Source organism: Erithacus rubecula (assembly GCF_903797595.1).
Source record: "Erithacus rubecula genome assembly, contig: scaffold_542_arrow_ctg1, whole genome shotgun sequence".
In the NCBI taxonomy this organism is placed as follows: Eukaryota; Metazoa; Chordata; class Aves; order Passeriformes; family Muscicapidae; genus Erithacus; species Erithacus rubecula.
The window spans coordinates 1-22,475 of record NW_027635796.1 but is presented as its reverse complement, the minus strand read 5'-3'; the positions used below and the strand labels follow the sequence as shown (position 1 = coordinate 22,475).

Genomic DNA, 22,475 nt, shown 5'->3' with positions numbered 1-22,475 from the left:
TCATCACGCAGCGTGCGCGTGACGTCATCGCGCTCTCTCCGCGCGGCGCTCGCAGCTCTGAGGGAGCCGCTGAGGTGAGGCCGAGCCCGGGACCCGGGACGGGGATTTTGGGGGGATTTCGGGGGGATTTGGGGGGTCTGGGGGCTACGGGGGGTCGGGGAAAGGGCAGGGGAGGCGCTGGGGAGGGTTTGGGGCGGCTCTGAGAGGGTTTGGGGTAAGGAGAACGCTCTGTGGGCTTTGGAGGGGTTTAGGGGGGGATTGGGGGGGTTCAGAGGGGAACCTGAGGGGGTTTGAGAAGGGGGAGTGCTCTAGAGGGGTTTAGGGGGTGTTTTTGGGGAAATAGGGGTTTATTGGGGGGGCTGAGGAGGTGTTGGGGGCTCTGAGGGGGTTTAAGGGGGAATTGGGGTTTATTGGGGGGCTGAGGAGGTGTTGGGGGGCTCTGGGGGTATTTAGGGGATGATTTGGGGGAATTGGGGTTTATTGGGGGGCTCTGGGAGAGTTTAGGGGGTGTTTTGGGGAAATTGGGGTTTATTGGGGGGCTCTGAGGGGGTTTATGGGGGAATTGGGGTTTATTGGGGGGCTCTGAGGGGGTTTAGGGGGGAATTGGGGTTTATTGGGGGGCTCTGGGGGGGTTTAGGGGGTTGTTTTAGGGGAATTGGGGTTTATTGGGGTTTATTGGGGGCTGAGGAGATGTTGGGGGGCTCTGGGGGTGTTTTAGGGGAATTGGGGTTTATTGGGGGGCTCTGGGAGAGTTTAGGGGGTGTTCTGGGGGAATTGGGGTTTATTGGGGGGCTCTGGGGGGGTTTTAGGGGGTGTTTTAGGGGAATTGGGGTTTATTGGGGGGCTCTGGGGGGGTTTAGGGGGTGTTTTAGGGGAATTGGGGTTTATTGGGGGGGTTTAGGGGGTGTTTTGGGGGAATTGGGGTTTTCTGGGGGGGTTTAGGGGGTGTTTTGGAGGAATTGGGGTTTATTGGGGGGCTCTGGGGGGGTTTTAGGGGGTGTTTTGGGGGAATTGGGGTTTATTGGGGGCTGAGGAGATGTTGGGGGGCTCTGGGGGTGTTTTAGGGGAATTGGGGTTTATCGGGGGGCTCTGGGGGGGTTTATGGGGGAATTGGGGTTTATTGGGGGGCTCTGGGGGGGTTTATGGGGGAATTGGGGTTTATTGGGGGGTTCTGGGGGGGTTTAGGGGGTGTTTTGGGGGAATTGGGGTTTATTGGGGGGCTCTGGGGGGTTTAGGGGGTGTTTTGGGGGAATTGGGGTTTATTGGGGGGCTCTGGGGGGGGGTTTAGGGGGTGTTTTAGGGGAATTGGGGTTTATTGGGGGGCTCTGAGGGGGCTCTGCAGGGTTATGGGGATGGGGGGCTGCAGATGCTCTGGGGGGGCTCTGGGGGGCTGTGAAGGTTTGGGGGTGTCACTGGGGGCAGCTCTGAGGGTGGGGGGCTCCCAGGGGTGCTGCCCGTGGACCCCCCGTGTCCCCTCCCCTCACTGCCCTTTGTCCCCACGGCCCCGGGCCAGGTGACAAAGTCCCTGCGGGCGGGAGAGACCCAAAACAGCAACAGTTCAAACAAAACAGCAACAGTGCAAATAAAACAGCAACAGTGCAAATAAAACAGCAACAGTGCAAACAAAACAGGAACAGTTCAAATAGAACAGCAACAGTTCAAATAAAACAGCAACAGTGCAAATAAAACAGGAACAGTTCAAATAAAACAGGAACAGTTCAAATAGAACAGCAACAGTTCAAATAAAACAGGAACAGTTCAAACAAAACAGCAACAGTTCAAATAAAACAGGAACAGTTCAAATAAAACAGCAACAGTTCAAACAAAACAGCAACAGTTCAAATAAAACAGGAACAGTTCAAACAAAACAGCAACAGTTCAAACAAAACAGCAACAGTTCAAATAAAACAGCAACAGTGCAAACAAAACAGCAACAGTTCAAATAAAACAGGAACAGTTCAAATAAAACAGCAACAGTGCAAATAAAACAGGAACAGTTCAAATAAAACAGGAACAGTTCAAACAAAACAGCAACAATGCAAATAAAACAGGAACAGTTCAAACAAAACAGCAACAATGCAAATAAAACAGGAACAGTTCAAACAAAACAGCAACAGTTCAAACAAAACAGGAATAGTTCAAATAAAACAGCAACAGTTCGAATAAAACAGCAACAGCCCGAATAAAACAGCAACAGTTCAAATAGAACAGGAACAGTTCAAATAAAACAGGAACAGTTCAAATAAAACAGCAACAATGCAAATAAAACAGGAACAGTTCAAATAAAACAGCAACAATCTGACCAAAACAGCAACAGTTCAAATAAAACAGCAACAGTTCAAATAAAACAGCAATAATTCAAATAAAACAGCAACAATCCAAATAAAACAGCAACAATCCAAACAAAAGCAACAATCTGACCCAAAACAGCAATAATTCAAATAAAACAGGCACAATGCAAACAAAACACCAACACTCTGACCCCAAACAGGCACAATCCAAACAGCCCCAATTCTGCAGTAGCAGCCCCAGTCACCCCCAAAACACACTGACCCCCCAGAAATAACCCTCAGACCACCCCTCCCTTGCCTCCCCCTCCCCCTTCCACGGGGTTCCCCCCATTTTTGGGAAGTGGGGACCCCCCTAATCCCCCCCAAATCCCCCCCAGCCCCCACCATGCAGCTCTTCATCCGTGGCCAGACCCTCCTCACCCTCGAGGTCTCCGGCTCCGAGACCCTCGCCCAGATCAAGGTGAGCCCCCAAATTCGGGGTGTCCCCCTCCCCAAACCCCCCCAGATTTTGGGGTGCTGACCCCTCCTCTTTGTTCCCCCCCCAGGAGAGGGTGGCTGAGCTTTGGGGGATCCCCCCTGAGGACCAAGTGCTGCTCCACGCTGGGACCCCCCTGGACGATGAGGCCGTGCTGGGGCAGAGCCCCCTCCCCGAATTCACCACCCTGGACCTCTCCACGCGCCTGCTGGGCGGTAATTCCGGGGGAGGGGCTAATTAACAACGTGCTAATTAACAAAACAACCCCCCCCCCCAACACCTCAATTCCCTTCCCCCCTCCAGGTAAAGTGCACGGCTCCCTCGCCCGCGCCGGCAAAGTGAGGGGCCAGACCCCCAAGGTGAGCAATGAGGGGGCTCCCCCACCTTTAGGCGACCCTGCCCGGGATTTGGGGACCCCCCCTGACCCCCCATTTCTCAACCAGGTGGCCAAGCAGGAGAAGAAGAAGAAGAAGACGGGGCGGGCCAAGCGGCGCATGCAGTACAACCGGCGCTTCGTCAACGTGGTGCCCACCTTCGGCAAGAAGAAGGGGCCCAACGCCAACTCCTGAGCCAATAAAGGAATTTGGGTTCCACTCCCAGCACTTCGGGGCGTTCTCTGCTTTATGGGACTGGTTTTACTCTGCTCTACGGGCGGCTTGGGGGCTTTTAGGGGGTTGGCGTGGGTCGCTGAGCCGCTGGCGGGGCGGTAATTAGAGGGAGGAGCTTAATTAGCGTTGATTTGGAGTCTGATAATGAGAAGAAACTGTGGAGTTTTCAATGGGAGCGGCGGAAAGAGCCGAGCGGTGCCGGAAATACCCGAGCGCAGGAGCGGGGCGGAGGGAGCCGAGCGGTGCCGGAAATACCCGAGCGCAGGGGAGAAGCGGAGGGAGCCGAGCGATGTCGGAAATACCCGAGCGCAGGGGAGAGCGGAGGGAGCCGAGCGATGCCGGAAACACCCGAGCGCAGGGGAGAAGCGGAGGGAGCCGAGCGGTGCCGGAAATACCCGAGCGCAGCGAATGGGCGGAGAAAGCCGAGCGCCGGAAATGGGCGAAGAGCCGAGCGATCACGGAAACACCCGATTGATTCCGAATGTGAGAGACCGGGAGAGCCGAGCGGTGCCGGTGCCTTCAATCCCCCAAAAATCCCCTTGGGAGGGAAGGAGGGACCCCCAAAACTTCCCGAGGGGAAAGGAGGGACCCCAATTCTCCCAAAACCCCCCCGAGAGGGAGAAGGACGCCCCTCAATTGCCCTAAAACGGTTCCCACAAACGCAGTGTGGGGGAAAGGGGCGGGGCAAACCCATCCTAAAATATGAATATGCAAATAAAAGACGGTTATTATGCTAATAAAAAAGTGACGCAAATTTCCCGCGCTGCAGGAGAGAGGCGGGGTTATGCAAATTATCATGCGGCAATACAGGTGCATTATGGGAGGATGCTTTTTGCGGGATTTCGCGGTTCCGAGCGCTCGGATCGTGCGGGATGAGAACCGGAGATGCGGGAAAAAGATGCGGAAAAATAATTGGGGAACGGGGCAGAAGGACGGGAATGGCGGAGAGGGGGCACCGTGAGGTGCGAGCGGGGCTCGCGGCGGCGGGCGCGGGGCGCGGCGGGCAGGCGGCATCGCTTCTCGGCCTTTTGGCTAAGATCAAGTGTAGTATCTGTTCTTATCAGTTTAATATCTGATACGTCCTCGATGAGAGGACTTCATATTAAACGGATTTTTGGGCCTGGGAGTTGGATCCGGAGCTTGCTCCCTCCGCTCCGCGCATCGTCCCGGTATTGCAGTGCCTCCGGGAACGGTGCACCCCGCACGGGGACCTAAACTGGTGAAAAATAGAATTAAATAAATATTAAAACACGATAATTACAATTTTTTGGCGGTATATTAGATGCGGTCTCAGCCTTAGAGAATTTTCTCCCGCACTCCGCGCGTTGTCCCGGCGCCTCTGGGAGCGCTGCCCCGCACACAGATATTTATTAATCCACAGTCAAAACCATTTAAACCTTTGCATTTAAACTCTTTGCATTTCAACTCTTTACCTTTAAACTCATTAAGCTTTTGAATTTTTAGATTTAAACTCTTTACTCTTCAGAGCGATATTGACCGCGACAATCTCTCTCCGCTGTCTCCGGGTAAAGCGGTGCCGCCGCTGGGGAGGCTCCATTTCCCCCATCCCCTCACAAGGCTGAAAACGACGCCAAATTGTCTCTCCCGCCGAGGGTTCGGGGCCGATAATCCAATCGCGGGGGTTTATCGTGTGTATATCGCGACATGAGGCCGAAATGTCGCTGTTTTTCCTCCTCAGGTGCCCGCGCGTCCTTCACCCAGCGCTCCCCTCACGCCTTTCCCGCCCGCCGCCATTTTGTTCCCCGGCCTCAGGAGGGCAGCGGAAAATCCCTACTGAGAAATGACTCAAAAACCGATAAAAATACAATAAATAAATATTTAATATCTAAAATAATTTCAGGTTTAAATTATGAATTTAATGGAAGTGAACGCAGAAGATGCGCCGAGGGTTCACAACAGGGCCGTATTTCCCTGAAGGAAACCTGCGCTCCCTCAGGCTCCTCGCTCGCCTCACAGATTCATTTATTGAAATATTCCCAATCCCCGCTCACAGTTCCATTTTAGAAAATTAAACATTCGATATTTTTACCGAAACCTGCAGAATTCAGGCAGGAAGTGAGGATTTATTAATTAAATAAATAATTGATGAGCTCAGCCAAGTCAAGCGCTGAAAGAGGAACCCGGAGACAGCGGAGAGCGATTGTCGCGTTCAATATCGCTCTGAAGAGTAAAGAGTTTAAATCTAAAATTTAAAAGTTTAAATCTAATTAATTTAAAGGTAAAGAGTTGAAATGCAGAGTTTAAATGTAAAGGTTTAAATGTAAAAGTTTAAATCTGGTTTGGGTTAAGAATCAATATTTGTGTGCGGGGCAGCGCTCCCAGAGGCGCCGGGACAACGCGTGGAGTTGGGGATTAAATTCTCTAAGGCTGAGACCGCATCTAATATATCGCCAAAACATTGTAGTTATAGCCAAGAAACTATAATTATCGTGTTTGAATGTTTATTTAATTCTATTTTTAACCACTGAAAGGTCCCCATGCGGGGTGCACCGTTCCCGGAGGCACTGCAATACCGGGACGATGCGCGGAGCGGAGGGAGCAAGCTCCGGATCCAACTCCCAGGCCCAAAAATCCGTTTAATATGAAGTCCTCTCATCGAGGACGTATCAGATATTAAACTGATAAGAACAGATACTACACTTGATCTTAGCCAAAAGGCCGAGAAGCGATGCCGCCTGCCCGCCGCGCCCCGCGCCCGCCGCCGCGAGCCCCGCTCGCACCTCACGGTGCCGCCGCTGCCGCTCCGGGCCCTCCTCAGCCGCCCCGCGCCATCTTTGCTCCGTCTGCTCCTGCGCTTTTCTCACGCCTTTCTCACTCAGTGTTCCCTAAAATTATAAAATTCTCCCCAAATATTCGCTCCCAGGATGCTCCTTGCGGCGCGTGGTTAAATTTGCATGGTTCCATCTTTCTAATCTGCATAAATCCGCCCATTTGCAGCGCTCAGCGCCCGGAGCCGCTCAGCTGTGTCGGGGCGATGCGCGGAGCGGTGAAAGAAGCGCCGGGAGCCCGGGAGAGCGAAGCCCCGGTGGCACCGGTAACATTTCTCGGCTGTTGTTACTTTTTTATTGTTTCCGACCTGTTTTTCACCGCTGAATGTTCCCTGGAGGGGAGCGGCGATCCCGGTGGCGCTGCAATAGCGGGACAAGGAGCGCGGCACAGAGAGCGGGAGCTGCGCAGGGACAGCGAGAGCGGCTGACAGTGCAATACAATCAACATTTAACCTGATTCCCGTAGTTTTAGATTCGTTTTTCACCGTTTCATGTCCCTTGTGAGGGATGCACCGTTCGCGGAGGCGCTGCAATAGCGGGACAATGAGCGCAACAGATGCTCTGGGAGCTCCAAACCACCACCAAGGGTGGTTGATATGGCGATAAAATCGCGATTTAACCATTCATCAGGTATTTGAGGTCTCTTTTTAAGCCTTGAAAGGTCCCCGTTGGGGGTGGCACCTTTCGCGGAGGCGCTGCAATAGCGGGACAATGAGCGCAATAGAGACTCTGTGAGCTGCAAACCACCATCAAGGGGGGCTGATATGGCGATAAAATCGCGATTTAACCATTCATCAGGTATTTGAGGTCTCTTTTTAAGCCTTGAAAGGTCCCCGTTGGGGGGTGGCACCTTTCGCGGAGGCGCTGCAATAGCGGGACAATGAGCGCAATAGAGACTCTGTGAGCTGCAAACCACCATCAAGGGGGGCTGATATCGCGACAGAGTTGCGATTTAACCATTCATGTGATTTTTAAGATCTGTTTTTAACCAGTTAAAGGTCCCCATGCGGGGTGCACCGTTCCCGGAGGCACTGCAATACCGGGACGATGCGCGGAGCGGAGGGAGCAAGCTCCGGATCCAACTCCCAGGCCCAAAAATCCGTTTAATATGAAGTCCTCTCATCGAGGACGTATCAGATATTAAACTGATAAGAACAGATACTACACTTGATCTTAGCCAAAAGGCCGAGAAGCGATGCCGCCTGCCCGCCGCGCCCCGCGCCCGCCGCCGCGAGCCCCGCTCGCACCTCACGGTGCCCCCTCTCCGCCATTCCCGTCCTTCTGCCCCGTTCCCCAATTTTTTTCCGCATCTTTTTCCCGCACCTCCGGTTCTCATCCCGCACGATCCGAGCGCTCGGAACCGCGAAATCCCGCAAAAACCATCCTCCCATAATGCACCTGTTGTGCCGCATGATAATTTGCATAACCCCGCCTCTCCCCCGCCAGCGCGGGAATTTTAAGCGCGGCAGCGAAACATTGGGAGAATGGGGAAAAGTGGCGATTTTTGGAGTCCAAAGCCACGATTTTTGGAGTCCTGGCTGCTCCTGGTGAGGATGAGGAGGGTCCGGGGTACCTGAGGGCACCTGAGCGCTGCTGAAGAAGGCGCTGGGATCCTTTTCCATCCCATTTCACGATCCCTCCGTTCCATCCCAGCCCCTCCCCAACAGACCCTTGAGACGCCAGGAGGAAGCGCAGAGCGAGAGGGAAAAGGAACCGAAATACGAAGAAAAAAAACCTTCTCTCCATAACCGTGTTTTAAATGGAGGGGGAACCCCAATCACCGGCCGTTCTCAGTGTTCCAATCATTAATTTGCCCGCTCTGATTAACAAACAGCAAAACGGCAAACCGCCATTTCCCTTCATTTTAGCTGCAAACATGACAAATGCGCGAGCGTTTGATCGCGGCGCTCACGGAAATCGCGACAGTTCCCTGAGGGGAGCGGCCGCCATGATGGAATGGGCGTGGTCACTCCTTGGCCACGCCCATTGAGGGCGTGGTTCTCGCGCTACCGGAAGTGGCGCTGCCCCGGAAGCGGCGCGGGCGCTGCCCCGGAAGCGGCGGGCGCTGCCCCGGAAGCGGCGCGGGGCGGGACGGGCGGCGATGGCGGCGGAGGAGCCTCAGCAGCCGCAGCCGGAGCCGCTGGGCGGCAGCGATGCCGACGGTACCGACGGCTCCTCCCTCATACATCCCCATCCATGCCATCCCCTCCCCGCCCGGTTCTCCCCAACCCCAATCCCGGTGAGCCCCGGTGACCCCCCGGTGTTCCCGCAGGTGTGAATTGCCTGGCGTACGACGAGGCGATCATGGCGCAGCAGGACCGCATCCAGCAGGAGGTGGGGGATTCCCCTCCCCAAATCCCCCCCAAATCCCCCGAATTCCCCCCAAATCCCCGAATTTGCCCCGAATTTCCCCCCGAGCCCCCCGGGGGTCCCGCCGTGACCGGCTCCCCCCGCAGATCGCCGTGCAGAACCCGCTGGTGTCCGAGCGCCTGGAGCTCTCCGAGCTCTACAAGGAGTACGCGGAGGATGACCACGTGTACCAGGAGAAGATCAAGGTGCGGCACTGGGGGCACTGGGATGGACTGGGAGGCACTGGGATGGGACTGGGATGGACTGGAATGGACTGGGATGGGCTGGGATGGACTGGAATGGACTGGGATGGACTGGGATGGACTGGGATAGACTGGGATGGACTGGGATGGACTGGGATGGACTGGGATAGACTGGGATGGACTGGGATGAACTGAGGGATACTGGGATGCACTGGGGATCACTGGAAGATACTGGGGGGTACTGGGACACTGAGACGGAGCTGGGGAGAGCATGGGAAGATACTGGGATGGACTGGGAGGCACTGGGATGGACTGGGAGACACTGGGAGGCACTGGGATGGACTGGGAGGCATTGGGATGGACTGGGAGACACTGGGAGGCACTGGGAGGCACTGGGATGGACTGGGAGGCACTGGGATGGACTGGGATGTACTGGGAGGCACTGGGAGGCACTGGGATGGACTGGGAGGCACTGGGATGGACTGGGAGGCACTGGGATGGACTGGGATGTACTGGGAGGCACTGGGAGGCACTGGGATGGACTGGGAGGCACTGGGATGGACTGGGAGGCACTGGGATGGACTGGGAGGCACTGGGAGGCACTGGGATGGACTGGGAGGCACTGGGATGTACTGGGAGGCACTGGGAGGCACTGGGAGGCACTGGGAGGCACTGGGATGGACTGGGAGGCACTGGGATGGACTGGGATGGACTGGGAGGCACTGGGAGGCACTGGGATGGACTGGGAGGCACTGGGATGTACTGGGAGGCACTGGGAGGCACTGGGACAGCAGGGTGGGGTTGGCAGCTGGGCTGTCCTGGGTGTCCCCAGGGGTGTTTGTGTGTCCTGGGCTGTCCCCTGGGGGTGTCCCTGTCCCCCCCCAGTGTCCCCAGTGTCCTTGTCCCTGTCCCCAATGCCCCCAGTGTCCCCAGTGCCCCCAGTGTCCCCATTATCCCCCCAGTGTCCCCAGTGTCCCCCCAGTGTCCCCAGTGTCCTTGTCCCTGTCCCCAATGCCCCCAGTGTCCCCCCAGTGTCCCCCAGTGTCCCCCCAGTGTCCCCAGTGTCCCTGTCCCCAATGCCCCCAGTGTCCCCAGTGCCCCCAGTGTCCCCATTATCCCCCCAGTGTCCCCCTGTCCCCATGTCCCTGTCCCTGTCCCCAGTGTCCCTGTCCCCATGTCCCATGATGTCCCCAGTGTCCCCATGTCCCCATGTCCCTGTCCCCAGTGTCCCTGTCCCCATGTCCCATGATGTCCCCAGTGTCCCCATGTCCCCATGTCCCCAGTGTCCCTGTCCCCATGTCCCATGATGTCCCCATGTCCCATGATGTCCCCAGTGTCCCCATGTCCCCATGTCCCTGTCCCCATTGTTCCTGTCCCCATGTCCCATGATGTCCCCAGTGTCCCCATGTCCCCATGTCCCTGTCCCTGTCCCCATTGTCCCTGTCCCCATGTCCCTGTCCCCATGTCCCATGATGTCCCCAGTGTCCCCATGTCCCCATGTCCCTGTCCCTGTCCCCAGTGTCCCTGTCCCCATGTCCCATGATGTCCCCAGTGTCCCCATGTCCCCATGTCCCTGTCCCTGTCCCCAGTGTCCCTGTCCCCATGTCCCATGATGTCCCCAGTGTCCCCATGTCCCCATGTCCCCAGTGTCCCTGTCCCCATGTCCCATGATGTCCCCAGTGTCCCCATGTCCCCATGTCCCTGTCCCTGTCCCCATTGTTCCTGTCCCCATGTCCCATGATGTCCCCAGTGTCCCCATGTTCCCCGTGTCGCCATGTCCCCTCTGTCCCCAATGTCCCCCGTGTCCCTGTTCCCAGTGTCCCATGATGTCCCCATGTCCCTCTGACCCCAGTGTCCCCATGTCCCCTGTCCATGTCCCTGTCCCTGTCCCCATGTCCCCAGTATCCCCAGTATCCCCAATGTCCCCATGTCCCTGTCCCAGTATCCCCAGTATCCCCAGTATCCCCATGTCCCTGTCCCAGTATCCCCAGTATCCCCAGTATCCCGGTGTCCCTGTCCCAGTATCCCCAGTATCCCCAGTATCCCAGTATCCCGGTGTCCCTTGCTGTCCCACAGGACCTGCTGCAGAAGTACTCGTACATCCGCAAGACGCGGCCGGACGGGAATTGTTTCTATCGCGCCTTCGGCTTCGCGCACCTGGAGGCGCTGCTGGAGGATGGGCAGGAGCTGCAGCGGTGGGACCCCAAAAACACACACACCTGGGACCCCAAAATACACACAGGGACCCCAAACACACACCTGGCACCCCAAAAACACACCTGGGACCCCAACACACACACCTGGGACCCCAACACACACCTGAGAACCCAAAATACACACAGGGACCCCAAACACACACCTGGAGGCACTGCTGGAGGATGGGCAGGAGCTGCAGCGGTGGGACCCCAAAAACACACACACCTGGGACCCCAAAATACACACAGGGACCCCAAACACACACCTGGGACCCCAAAAACACACCTGGGACCCCAACACACACACCTGGGACCCCAACACACACCTGAGAACCCAAAATACACACAGGGACCCCAAACACACACCTGGAGGCACTGCTGGAGGATGGGCAGGAGCTGCAGCGGTGGGACCCCAAAAACACACACACCTGGGACCCCAAAAACACACCTGGGAACCCAAACACACACCTGGGAACCCCAAACACACACCTGGGAACCCCAAACACACACCTGGGACCCCAAAAACACACCTGGGACCCCAACACACACACCTGGGACCCCAACACACACCTGGGACCCCAAAATACACACAGGGACCCCAAACACACACCTGGGAACCCAAACACACACCTGGAGGCGCTGCTGGAGGATGGGCAGGAGCTGCAGCGGTGGGACCCCAAAAAACACACACCTGGCACCCCAAAAACACACCTGGGAACCCAAACACACACACCTGGGAACTCCAAAACAGCCCAAAAACACACCCAGGGACCCCAAACACACACCTGGGACCCCAAACACACACCTGGAGGCGCTGCTGGAGGATGGGCAGGAGCTGCAGCGGTGGGACCCCAAAACACACACACCTGGGACCCAAAAAACACACCTGGGACCCCAAAATACACACAGGGACCCCAAAAACACACCTGGGAACCCCAACACACACACCTGGGACCCCAAAAACACACCTGGGAACCCAAACACACACCTGGCACCCCAAAAACACACCTGGGACCCCAAACACACACACCTGGGACCCCAAACACACACCTGGAGGCGCTGCTGGAGGATGGGCAGGAGCTGCAGCGGTGGGACCCCAAAAACACACACCTGGCACCCCAAAAACACACCTGGGAATCCCTAAAACACACCTGGGACCCCAAACACACACCTGGGACCCCAAACACACACCTGGCACCCCAAAAACACACCTGGGAACCCAAACACACACCTGGGAACCCAAACACACACCTGGGAACTCAAACACACACACCTGGGAACCCAAACACACACCTGGGAACTCAAACACACACACCTGGGAACCCCAAACACACACCTGGGAACCCAAAATACACACAGGGACCCCAAACACACACCTGGCACCCCAAAAACACACCTGGGAACCCTGAAACACACCTGAGACTGCAAAAACACACCTGGGGAACCCAAAAACACACCTGGGAACCCAAAAACACACCTGGAACCCCAAAATACAGCTAGGGATCCCTAAAAACTGACCTGGGACCCCAAAAACACACCTGGGACCCCAAAAACACACCTGGGACCCCAACACACACCTGGGAACCCAAAATACAGCTGGGGATCCCTAAAAACTGACCTGGGACCCCAAACACACACCTGGGACCCCAAACACACACCTGGAGGCGCTGCTGGAGGATGGGCAGGAGCTGCAGCGGTGGGACCCCAAAAACACACCTGGAACCCCAAAAACACACCTGGGACCCCCAAAAACACACCTGGGAACCCCAAAAACACACCTGGGAACCCAAAAACACACCTGGGAACCCAAAAACACACCTGGAGGCGCTGCTGGAGGATGGGCAGGAGCTGCAGCGGTGGGACCCCAAAAACACACACCTGGGACCCCAAAAACACACCTGGGACCCCAAAAACACCATCTATGGGACACCAAAAACACACCTGGGACCCCAAACACACACCTGGAGGCGCTGCTGGAGGACGGGCAGGAGCTGCAGCGGTGGGACCCCAAAAACACACACCTGGGACCCCAAAAACACACCTGAGAGACCCTAAAATACACCTGGGACCCCAAAAACACACACCTGGGAACCCAAAATCCAGCTAGGGATCCCTAATACACACCTGGGACCCCAAAATATACACAGGGACCCCAAAATACAGCTAGGGAACCCTAAAAACTGACCTGGGACCCCAAACACACACCTGGGAACCCAAAATACACCTGGGACCCCAAAACACACCTTGGAACCCAAAATACAGCCTGGGACCCAAAAACACACCTGGGAACCCAAACACACACCTGGGACCCCAAAAACACATCTGGGAACCCCAAAATACACACAGGGACCCCAAACACACACCTGGAAACCCAAAATACACCTGGGACCCCAAAACACACCTTGGAACCCAAAATACAGCCTGGGACCCCCAAAACAACCCCAAAAACACTCACAGACACCCCAACACCCTGAGACCTCAAAAACACTCTGAGACTCTCCCAAACTACCCAGAGACCCCCCGGGGATTTTGGGGTGTCCCTTTTCCCCTCTGGGATATCGGGGTGTCCCTTTGTACCCCTGGGATTTTAGGGTACCCCCCTGAGCCCCTCTGGGATGTTGGGGTGTCCCTTTGCCCCTCTGTGATTTTGGGGTGTATTTTTGGGCCCCCTGTGATTTTGGGGTGCCCCCTGAGCCCAGAGGGGCTCAGAGACCCCCTGGGATGTTGGGGTGTCCCTTTGCCCCTTTGGGATATCGGGGTGTTCCTTTGGTTCCCCTGGGATATTGGGGTGTCCTCTTTGCCCCTCTGGGATATCAGGGTGTATTTTTGGGGTGCCCCCCTGAGCCCCCCGTGCCCCCCCAGGTTCAAGGAGGTGTCGGCGCGCAGCAAGGAGGAGCTGGTGGCGCAGGGATTCACCGAGTTCACCATCGAGGATTTCCACAACACGGTGGGACAGGGACAGGGATGGGGACAGGGGGACAGGGACATGGGGACAGGGGGACACAGGGACAGGGACATGGGGACATGGGGACAGGGATGGGGACATGGGGACAGGGGGACATGGGGACAGGGACATGGGGACAGGGGGACACAGGGACAGGGGGACATGGGGACAGGGATGGGGACAGGGGGACATGGGGACAGGGGGACATGGGGACAGGGATGGGGACAGGGGGACATGGGGACAGGGATGGGGACACAGGGACGGGGACTTGGGGACAGGGATGGGGACAGGGGGACAGGGATGGGGACAGGGGGACATGGGGACAGGGATGGGGACATGGGGACACAGGGACAGGGACATGGGGACATGGGGACAGGGATGGGGACAGGGGGACATGGGGAGAGGGACATGGGGACACAGGGACAGGGACATGGGGACATGGGGACAGGGATGGGGACAGGGGGGGATGGGGACAGGGGGACATGGGGAGAGGGACATGGGGACACAGGGACAGAGGGACAGGGATGGGGACATGGGGACAAGGACAGAGATGGGACAGGGACAAGGGACAGAGGGACAGGGATGGGGACAGGGGGACAGGGACAGGGGGACATGGGGAGAGGGAGTGACAGGGACAGAGGGACAGGGGGACAGGGACAGAGATGGGACAGGGACAGGGGGACAGGGATGGGGGACATGGGGAGAGGGACAGGGACACGACGGGGACAGAGACAAGGACAGAGAGGGTGACAGGGACAGTAGGGACATGGGGGGACATGGGAACACCAGGACAGGGACAGGGATGGGGACAGGGGGACATGGGGACACAGGGACAGGGACAGGGACATGGGGGGACATGGGGTTAAGGACAGGGACAGGTGTCTATGTGTGACACAGGTGTGATACAGGTGTGTGTGTGTGTGACACAGGTGTGATACAGGTGTGACACAGGTGTGATACAGGCGTGACACAGGTGTGACAGGTGTGATACAGGTGTGACACAGGGGTGATACAGGTGTGACACAGGTGTGACACAGGTGTGACAGGTGTGTCCCCACAGCTGATGGAGCTGATCGAGCGCGTGGAGCGCCGGGTGTGTGTGACACAGGTGTGACACAGGTGTGATACAGGTGTCACACAGGTGTGACACAGGTGTGATGCAGTGTGACAGGTGTGACACAGGTGTGACACAGGTGTGATACAGGTGTGACACAGGTGTGATGCAGTGTGACAGGTGTCACACAGGTGTGATACAGGTGTGACACAGGTGTGATGCAGTGTGACAGGTGTCACACAGGTGTGACACAGGTGTGACAGGTGTGTCCCCACAGCTGATGGAGCTGATCGAGCGCGTGGAGCGCCGGGTGCCGCTGCCGGAGCTGCTGGCGGCCTTTAACGAACCGGCCACCTCGGATTACCTGGTGGTTTACCTGCGGCTGCTCACCTCGGGCTGCCTGCAGCGCCACCGGCGCTTCTTCGAGCAGTTCCTCGAGGGGGGGCGCAGCATCAAGGAGTTCTGCCAGCAGGTACGACCACCTGGGCCACCTGGGCTACCATACCTGGGCCACCTGGGCTACCTGGGTTACCTGCCTGGACCACCTGGGTTACCTACCTGGGCCACCTGGGCTACCTGGGTTACCTGTGTTACCTGCTTGGGCTACCTGGGGCACCCTGCTGGGCTACCTGGGCCACCTGGGGTACCTGCCTGGGCTGACTGGGGCACCTGGGCCACCTGGGTTACCTGTTTGGCCCACCTGGGGCACCTGTGTCACTGTGCCTGGGTCCCCTGGGGTACCTGGGTTACCTGCCTGGGCCACCTGGGGCACCTGGCAGCTCAGCCAGCAGGATCAGGCTGGGCACAGCACACCTGGCAGGTGTGTCACCACCTGTGTGGCAGGTGGGGCTGGCACGGTGCCCTGCAGGACCCCCAACAGCTCCAGGGCATTGATGGGGCTCCTGCTGCCCCCCAAATGTCTGCCCAGCCCCCCCAGCTGCTCCTCAGCCTGGTCCCTGTGTCCCCCATCCCCCCTTGTCCTTCTTGTCCCCTGTCCCTGGTGACCCCTGTCCCCCTCACACCCCCATGACACCTGTCCCGTGTCCCTTTGTGTCCCCTGTGTCTGGTGATTGCTGTCCCCCTTTCTGTCCCCCTCACGCCCCAGTGACCCTGTCCCTGTGTCCCTCTGTCCCTTCACACCCCAATGACCCCCTGTCCCCATGTCCCTTCTGTCCCCTCATACCCTGGTGACCCCATTTCTCTGTCCCTCACACCCCAATCTCCCCGTCCCCTTTATCTGTGTCACCTGTCCCCTCACCCCCCAAAAACCCCATTCCTGTCCTTCTGTCCCCCTCACCCCCCAATAACACTGTCCCTCTGTCCCCTCTGTCCCCCAATGACCCTGTCCCCTGTCCCTGTCCCCCAATAACTGTGTCCCTCTGTCCCCTGTCCCTCTGTCCCCCAATAACCGTGTCCCTCTGTCCCCTGTCCCTCTGTCCCCCAATAACCGTGTCCCTCTGTCCCCTGTCCCTCTGTCCCCCAATAACCGTGTCCGTCTGTCCCGTGTCCGTCTGTCCCCGCAGGAGGTGGAGCCCATGTGCAAGGAGAGCGATCACATCCACATCATCGCGCTGGCGCGGGCGCTGCACGTTTCCATCCTGGTGGAATACATGGACCGGGGCGAGGGCGGCGCCACCAACCCGCACGTGTTCCCCGAGGGCTCCCAGCCCCGCGTCTGCCTCCTCTACCGCCCCGGCCACTACGACATCCTCTACAAGTGACCCCCGAGCCCCAAACCCGCTCCGGGGGTCCCCAAAATCCCCCCGGCCCCGCTGCGGCCGCCCCTCCCCGCCCCCGCTCCCGCTCCCGTCCCGGTGATCCCAATAAAGAAATGGTCCCGAGGGCTCGGCGTGTTTATTTGGGGAGGGGGGTTGGGGAGGGGGTTTGGACTCTATTTAGAAGGAATTTGGGGTTGGGGAGGGGGAGGATAAGGTGGGGAGGGGGGTTTGGGGGGGGGGGAGGGGGTTTGGACTCACTTTAAGGGTCAGTTTGGGGTGAGGAGGGGGATTTTAGGGGCAATTTGGGGTGGGGAGGGGGAGATTAAGGTGGGATGGGGGAGTTTGGGGTGGGGAGGAGGAGTTTGGTAAGTGGGGAGGGGGTTTGGACTCTCTTTAGAGGCAATTTGGGTGGGGAAGGGGAGATTAAGGTGGGGAGGGGGAATTTAGGGGGCAGGGATGGGATTTGGGCTTTGTGGGGGGCAGTTTGGGGTGGGGAGGGGGAGTTGGGGCAATTGAGGGGGTGGGAGGAGGTTGGGACCCCCCCTTGGGGGAAATTGAGGAGTTGGGGACCCACTTTTGAGGCTGGGGGTGGGGGGAAGGAAGTTGGGGACCCTTTGAGGTGACACTTGGGGGTCTCTGAGATTTGGGGGGGGCACTTGGGGTCCCCTCGCCTGCCTTGGGGGGAGCTGGGAGGGGAAATGGGGCTGGGGGAGAGTTTCACCCAGTGAAGGGTCTGGGGGGAAATTTTGGGGAGGGGGGTCCCAAACCTCGCCCAGCCAAGGGCAGGACCCTCCCCCTCCCCACCTTCGGGACCCCCAAATCCGCCCCTCCCCACACCGAGGGAAAACAGGGAACCCTTCGTGCAATTCCCACTCCCCTCCCGAAAAATCCGAGGCAGGGAATCACCACCGCCCCCTCCCCAAATTCCCTCCGTGCTCCAGATTCACATCTCGCCCCCTCCCCAAATCCCCCCGCACCGGGGGGGGGGCGGTACCGGTTGGATCCTTCCCGCCCCCTCCCCAAATCCCCCCGCACCGGGGGGGGCGGTCCCGGTTGGATCTTTCCCGCCCCCTCCCCAAATCCCCCCGCACCGGGGGGGGGCGGTCCCGGTTGGATCTTTCCCGCCCCCTCCCCAAATCCCCCCGCACCGGGGGGCGGTCCCGGTCCGGCCCCCCCTCCCCAGGCCCCCCCTCCGCCGCCGCCTTCCCACGCCCGCAGCCGCCGCCGCCGCCGCCGGGCCCGCACGCGCCGCCCGGTACCACCCGGTAAGGACCCCCTGACCCCCCCCGGGACCCCCCCGGGACCCCCCAAACCCAACCCCAACCCCCCCGGTACCCGCGGATGCTCCAGCCCTGGGGGGGGAGGGTCCGTTCGGCCGGAGCGGGGCCCGTTCCCGCCCGTGGCCCCTCGGAGCGACCCCCCCCCACCCCCAACACAGAGACCCTCCCCCTCAACCCCTTCCGACCCCCCCCAGCCCCCCCAAATCCGCGGTGTCCCCACCCCCACTTCCCAGGGATGCTCCAGCCGGGGGGAGGGGCCCAAGCGTCCGGGAGAGGAGGGGGACACCCGGGCGCAGCCCTCCCCCCACCCTGAGCCCCCCCACGACCTCCCCAAATCCCACCGGGACCCCCAGGACCCCCCCAAACCCCCCCGGTACCCGGGGATGCTCCAGCGGGGGGGGAGGGACCGTCCGGGCTGGGTGCGGGGGGGGGAGGGGAGGGAAGAGGGGCCTGGGTGTCCTGACCCCCCCTCAAAACACCCCCCGCTCCCACCAGCACCCCCAGACCCCCCAAAAACCCCCTGGGACCCCCCCCCCGGGCTGCTCCAGGTGCGGTGGGGGGGCAGGATCAGGATTTAGAGCAGCGACCCCCCCCCATCTCCATGGGACCCCCAAAAAACCGCCCTGAGCCCCCCCAGGGCTGGCGGGGGGGTCACGGGGGGGTCACAGGGGTGTCACCTGTGTCCCCCCCCCCCGGTGTCACCTGACCCCTCCCGCCAGGCCGCGGCTGACGCAAGGGGGTCTCTGGGGCACCAATGTCCCGGGGGGGGGGGGTCCCTAACGAGGCGCTGCTAATGAGGGGAGGTTCATTAGCGACGCTGCTAATTGGCCCTCGGAGGGGTGGGGGGAGGGTCCGGACACCTGGGTCCTGGCAGGTGTCACCTGAAGGGGGGATGGGGGGGTCGCATGTGGATCCTGACGCCCCCTCCCCACCCTCAGGGGCCCCCCCGGCGGGGCGGGGGGGCCATGGAGCCCCGGGGCCGGTAGCCACGGCCTGGAGCCCGCGAGGAGAGAGAGGAGCCAGGTGAGGCCCCGCCCCCAGCACACCTGGATGGCCGGGACCCCCCTAGGATGGGGAGCGGGGGGGGGCGTGGGAAGTATTGGGGGGATGGGTCTCTATAATGGGGGGGTGCCTAAAATCCGGGGAGGGGGTTCCTGCCCTTTCTATGGGGTCGGGGGTGACCCCTATGGGGGGAGGGTGTGGGAAGTATTTGGGGGGGGTCCTTATGGGGGGGGATTCCTATAATGAGGGGATTCCCTGTAATAGGGGTTGCCTATAATGGGGGTCCCCATAATAGGGATGTCAGTAATGGGGGGGTCCCTATAATGGGGAAATTCTTTATAATGTGGGGGTCCATATAACGGGGGTCCCTATAATGGGGTGGTCTCTGTAATGGGGGTGCCATAAAAAGGGGATACCCTATAACAGGGGTTGCCTTTAATGGGGGGGGTCCCTATAATGTAGCAGTTATTTATAATGTGGGTGTCCCTATAATGGGGGGTCCCTATAATGGGAGGGGTCTCTGTAATGGGGGTGCCAATAATGGGGGTGCCATATAAAGGGGATACCCTGTAACAGGGGTTCCCTGTAATGGGGGGATCCCTATAACAGGGAAAGGGGGGCTCTGCCCTTTCTATGGGGTCACGCTGAGGGTCCTGACCCCTCTTTGATTGGGGATATTGAGTGTGGGGGGGGGTCCTGCCTTACATTTGGGGTCACGCTGGGGAGGGGGATCACCCTCCACACCCCACAAGGGACCTGAGCGCTGCCCCCCCTCCCCTCCCCCCACAGGACACCCGTCCACCCATGGCCCCCCCTCCCCCTTCCCTCCCCGTCCCTCCCGTCCCCCGGGCACCGCGGCGGTGGCCACCGGGGCTACTGACCGCCGTGGCCACCATCACCGTGCTGGGCATCGCCACCCGCGGCGGCGGCGCCTGCCCGGCCGTTTGCCGCTGCTCGGGCGGCCGCGTCTACTGCAACGACCGCGGGCTGACGGCCGTGCCCGAGGGGCTCCCGCCCGGCGCCACCACGCTGTTCCTGCAGAACAACCGCATCGGCGACGCGGGGATCCCGGCGCGCCTGGGCCGGCTGCCGGCGCTGCGGGTGCTGTACCTGTACGCCAACGCGCTGGAGCAGCTGCCCGCTCACCTGCCGCCCGCGCTGCGGGAGCTGCACCTGCAGGAGAACAACGTGCGCGGGCTGTGCCGCCGGGCGCTGGCCCGGGCGCCGCTGCTCGAGCGGCTGCACCTGGACGATAACTCGGTGTCGGCGGCCGGCATCGAGGAGGACGCGTTCGCCGAGAACCGCCGGCTGCGCCTCCTCTTCCTCTCTCGCAACCACCTGAGCAGCGTCCCCGCGGGGCTGCCGCCGGCGCTGGAGGAGCTGCGGCTGGACGACAACCGCATCCACACCATCCCGCTGCGCGCCTTCGAGGGGCTGCCCGCGCTGCGGCGCCTGGTGCTGGACGGGAACCTGCTGGCGAACCAGCGCATGGCCGACGACACCTTCAGCCGCCTGGGCAACCTCAGCGAGCTCTCGCTCGGCCGCAACGCGCTGGCGGCTCCGCCGGCCAACCTGCCCCGGGCTCGGCTCCGCCGCCTCTCGCTGGCCGCCAACGCCATCAGCCACGTGCCGGCCGGAGCGCTGGCCAGGATGAGGGCGCTGGAGCGGCTGGACCTGTCGGACAACAACCTGACCACGCTGCCCAGGGGGCTCTTCGACGATCTGGGCAGCCTGAGCCACCTGGGGCTGCGGAACAACCCCTGGTTCTGCGGCTGCAACCTGGCCTGGCTGCGGGACTGGCTGCGCCGCCGCGCCCCGCCGCGCCTGGAGGTGCGGGGCTTGCTGTGCCAGGCTCCGGCGCGGCTGCGGGGGCTGCCGGTGGGCGAGCTGCGGGGCGAGATGGACGCGTGCGACAGCGCGGGGGGAGCGGCGGGAGGGGGCGCGCCCCCCGCCGTCGCCGCCGTGTCCCCCGCCGTCGCCGCGTCGCCGGGAGGAGCCGCCGCCACCACGCCGGGGCTGTGGGTGCAGGCGGCGCCGGGAGGGGCCCTGCGGGTCCGGTGGCCGCCGGCTCCTCCCGGGGCGTCGCTGAGGCTGAGCTGGCTGCGGCCCGGCGGGGGAGCCGTGACCGAGACCTTGGTGCGGGGCGAGCGCGGCGAGTACGTGGTGCGGGCTCTGCAGCCCCGAGCCCCGTACCGCGTGTGCCTGGCCGCCCTGGAGCCCCCCGCCGCTCCCCCGCTCTGCGCCCAGGCGCGGGCGGGGGCCGGGGACCCCCCCCCGGCCGCCGCCCCCGGAGATGCCGCTGCGCCCCCCCGCGCTCCCCCCGGCAGCGGCGCTGGGGGCGGCGGCGGCGGCGGCGGCCGGGGTGGTTTTGGGGGTGCTGGGGGGGGTGCTGGAGGAAGAGGAGGAGGAGGAGGATGGGGCTGGGGGGGGGGGGGCCCGCCCTTGCCGCCCCCCAAAGGCGGTGGCGGAGGGGGGGGGCGGCTGGCGCTGAGGCCGCTGCGCGCCCCCGAGGAGGGGGGGATCCGCACCGTGTACCCCCCCCCGCCCCCGCCGCCCCCGCTGCCCCCACCCGGCGTGCGGGGCTACCGGGGGGGGCAGGTGCCCCATGGTGGGGGAGGGGGGTCTTGATAAGGGGGAGGGGGCGGCCTCTTCTTGGGACACCCCCCCACCTCCCCCCGCCCGTTTTGGGGACCCCTCGCGGGCGGCGGCGCTGCGCCCCGGCTCTGAGGACATTTCGGGGGAACCTTTTAGGGGCGTTTTGGCTTTTTTTAAGGTGTTTTTTCGGCACCGCGGCTTTTTGGGGAGGGGGGGAAAAAGGGCAGATTTGGTGCAGGAATGGGATTTTTTGGGGATGGGGGGGGTGGACGGACCCCGAGAGCCACGACCCCCTTGGGAGCTCCTGGGGGTGGGGGTGGGGAGGACCCAGGGGTCGGGGTGGTTCCCCCCTCCCCCCACGCGCCTTCGGGGCGGGTCCGTGCCCCCCTTCCCCTCCCCCACCACCCGCGAGGTGCCTTCACCCCTCCACCCGCCCCCGCCGTTGGATTTGGGGAAAAAAGGACCAAAATCAGGAAAAAACCGACCCGAGAGGGCCGAGGGGGACCCAAAATCCTCCCTCTCCTCCCCCCTCCCCCAATAAACCCAGCGGCTCCTTTTCCTGCCGGCGCCTCTTTCCCGTGGGACCGGGGGGGGGGGGGAAATTTGGGGGTGGGGGGTGGTAGGATGTGACATTAGGGGGGTCGTACGGGAGGGGTGGGGGGGTCATTGGAGATCCCGACAATGGGGGAGGGTCAGAGGGGGAGGGGGGTTCACACCAGGGTCCCGTCAAGGTCACACGTGTATCCCTCGACACCTCCATTATCGCAGAGGGAACCGCAGGATTCACCCCGTGACTCCCACCGACCTCGGGCGGGGGTCCCTGTGCGACCCCCTCCCACTATTAATAAGCCCCGCCCCTTTATGCAAGCCCCGCCCCCTACAGCACAAGCCCCGCCCTTCGCTCATTTCCCAGCGAGACCTCCGCTCCGCCAGGGGGCGCGCTCCACCTCCGCCTCCTCTTCCTTCCGCCCC

General features: G+C 60.9%; 2 protein-coding genes and 1 pseudogene across 3 annotated transcripts; all 3 read left to right on the top strand.

Annotated features, from left to right (window-relative positions):
• Positions 1-10: 10 nt before the first annotated feature.
• Positions 11-3,363, top strand: FAU (FAU ubiquitin like and ribosomal protein S30 fusion). The gene is made up of 5 exons (XM_079332825.1): positions 11-74; positions 2,669-2,751; positions 2,837-2,981; positions 3,070-3,125; positions 3,210-3,363. Exons 2-5 carry the CDS (start codon positions 2,677-2,679, stop codon positions 3,333-3,335), a joined length of 402 nt encoding a protein of 133 aa, XP_079188951.1. The 5' UTR covers positions 11-74; positions 2,669-2,676; the 3' UTR covers positions 3,336-3,363.
• Positions 3,364-8,180: 4,817 nt separating this feature from the next.
• OTUB1 (OTU deubiquitinase, ubiquitin aldehyde binding 1) lies at positions 8,181-16,749 on the top strand. The gene is made up of 7 exons (XM_079332826.1): positions 8,181-8,325; positions 8,436-8,497; positions 8,620-8,718; positions 10,792-10,910; positions 13,773-13,857; positions 15,186-15,380; positions 16,432-16,749. Exons 1-7 carry the CDS (start codon positions 8,265-8,267, stop codon positions 16,627-16,629), a joined length of 819 nt encoding a protein of 272 aa, XP_079188952.1. The 5' UTR covers positions 8,181-8,264; the 3' UTR covers positions 16,630-16,749.
• Positions 16,750-19,700: 2,951 nt separating this feature from the next.
• On the top strand, positions 19,701-21,516 carry LOC306816371 (leucine-rich repeat transmembrane protein FLRT1 pseudogene; annotated as a pseudogene). The gene has a single exon. The product of its transcript is annotated as a leucine-rich repeat transmembrane protein FLRT1 pseudogene (transcript).
• The last annotated feature ends 959 nt before the right edge of the window (positions 21,517-22,475 follow it).

What these genes read in the sequence shown, in the direction of transcription:
- FAU (XM_079332825.1), top strand. Translation starts at nt 2,677, where the DNA reads ATGCAGCTCTTCATCCGTGGCCAGACCCTCCTCACCCTCGAGGTCTCC. An exon ending in AGACCCTCGCCCAGATCAAG is followed by an intron (nt 2,752 to 2,836) that starts GTGAGCCCCCAA and finishes TTCCCCCCCCAG; the next exon opens with GAGAGGGTGGCTGAGCTTTG. An exon ending in CTCCACGCGCCTGCTGGGCG is followed by an intron (nt 2,982 to 3,069) that starts GTAATTCCGGGG and finishes TCCCCCCTCCAG; the next exon opens with GTAAAGTGCACGGCTCCCTC.
- OTUB1 (XM_079332826.1), top strand. Translation starts at nt 8,265, where the DNA reads ATGGCGGCGGAGGAGCCTCAGCAGCCGCAGCCGGAGCCGCTGGGCGGC. An exon ending in TCGAGGATTTCCACAACACG is followed by an intron (nt 13,858 to 15,185) that starts GTGGGACAGGGA and finishes GTGTCCCCACAG; the next exon opens with CTGATGGAGCTGATCGAGCG. An exon ending in TCAAGGAGTTCTGCCAGCAG is followed by an intron (nt 15,381 to 16,431) that starts GTACGACCACCT and finishes CTGTCCCCGCAG; the next exon opens with GAGGTGGAGCCCATGTGCAA.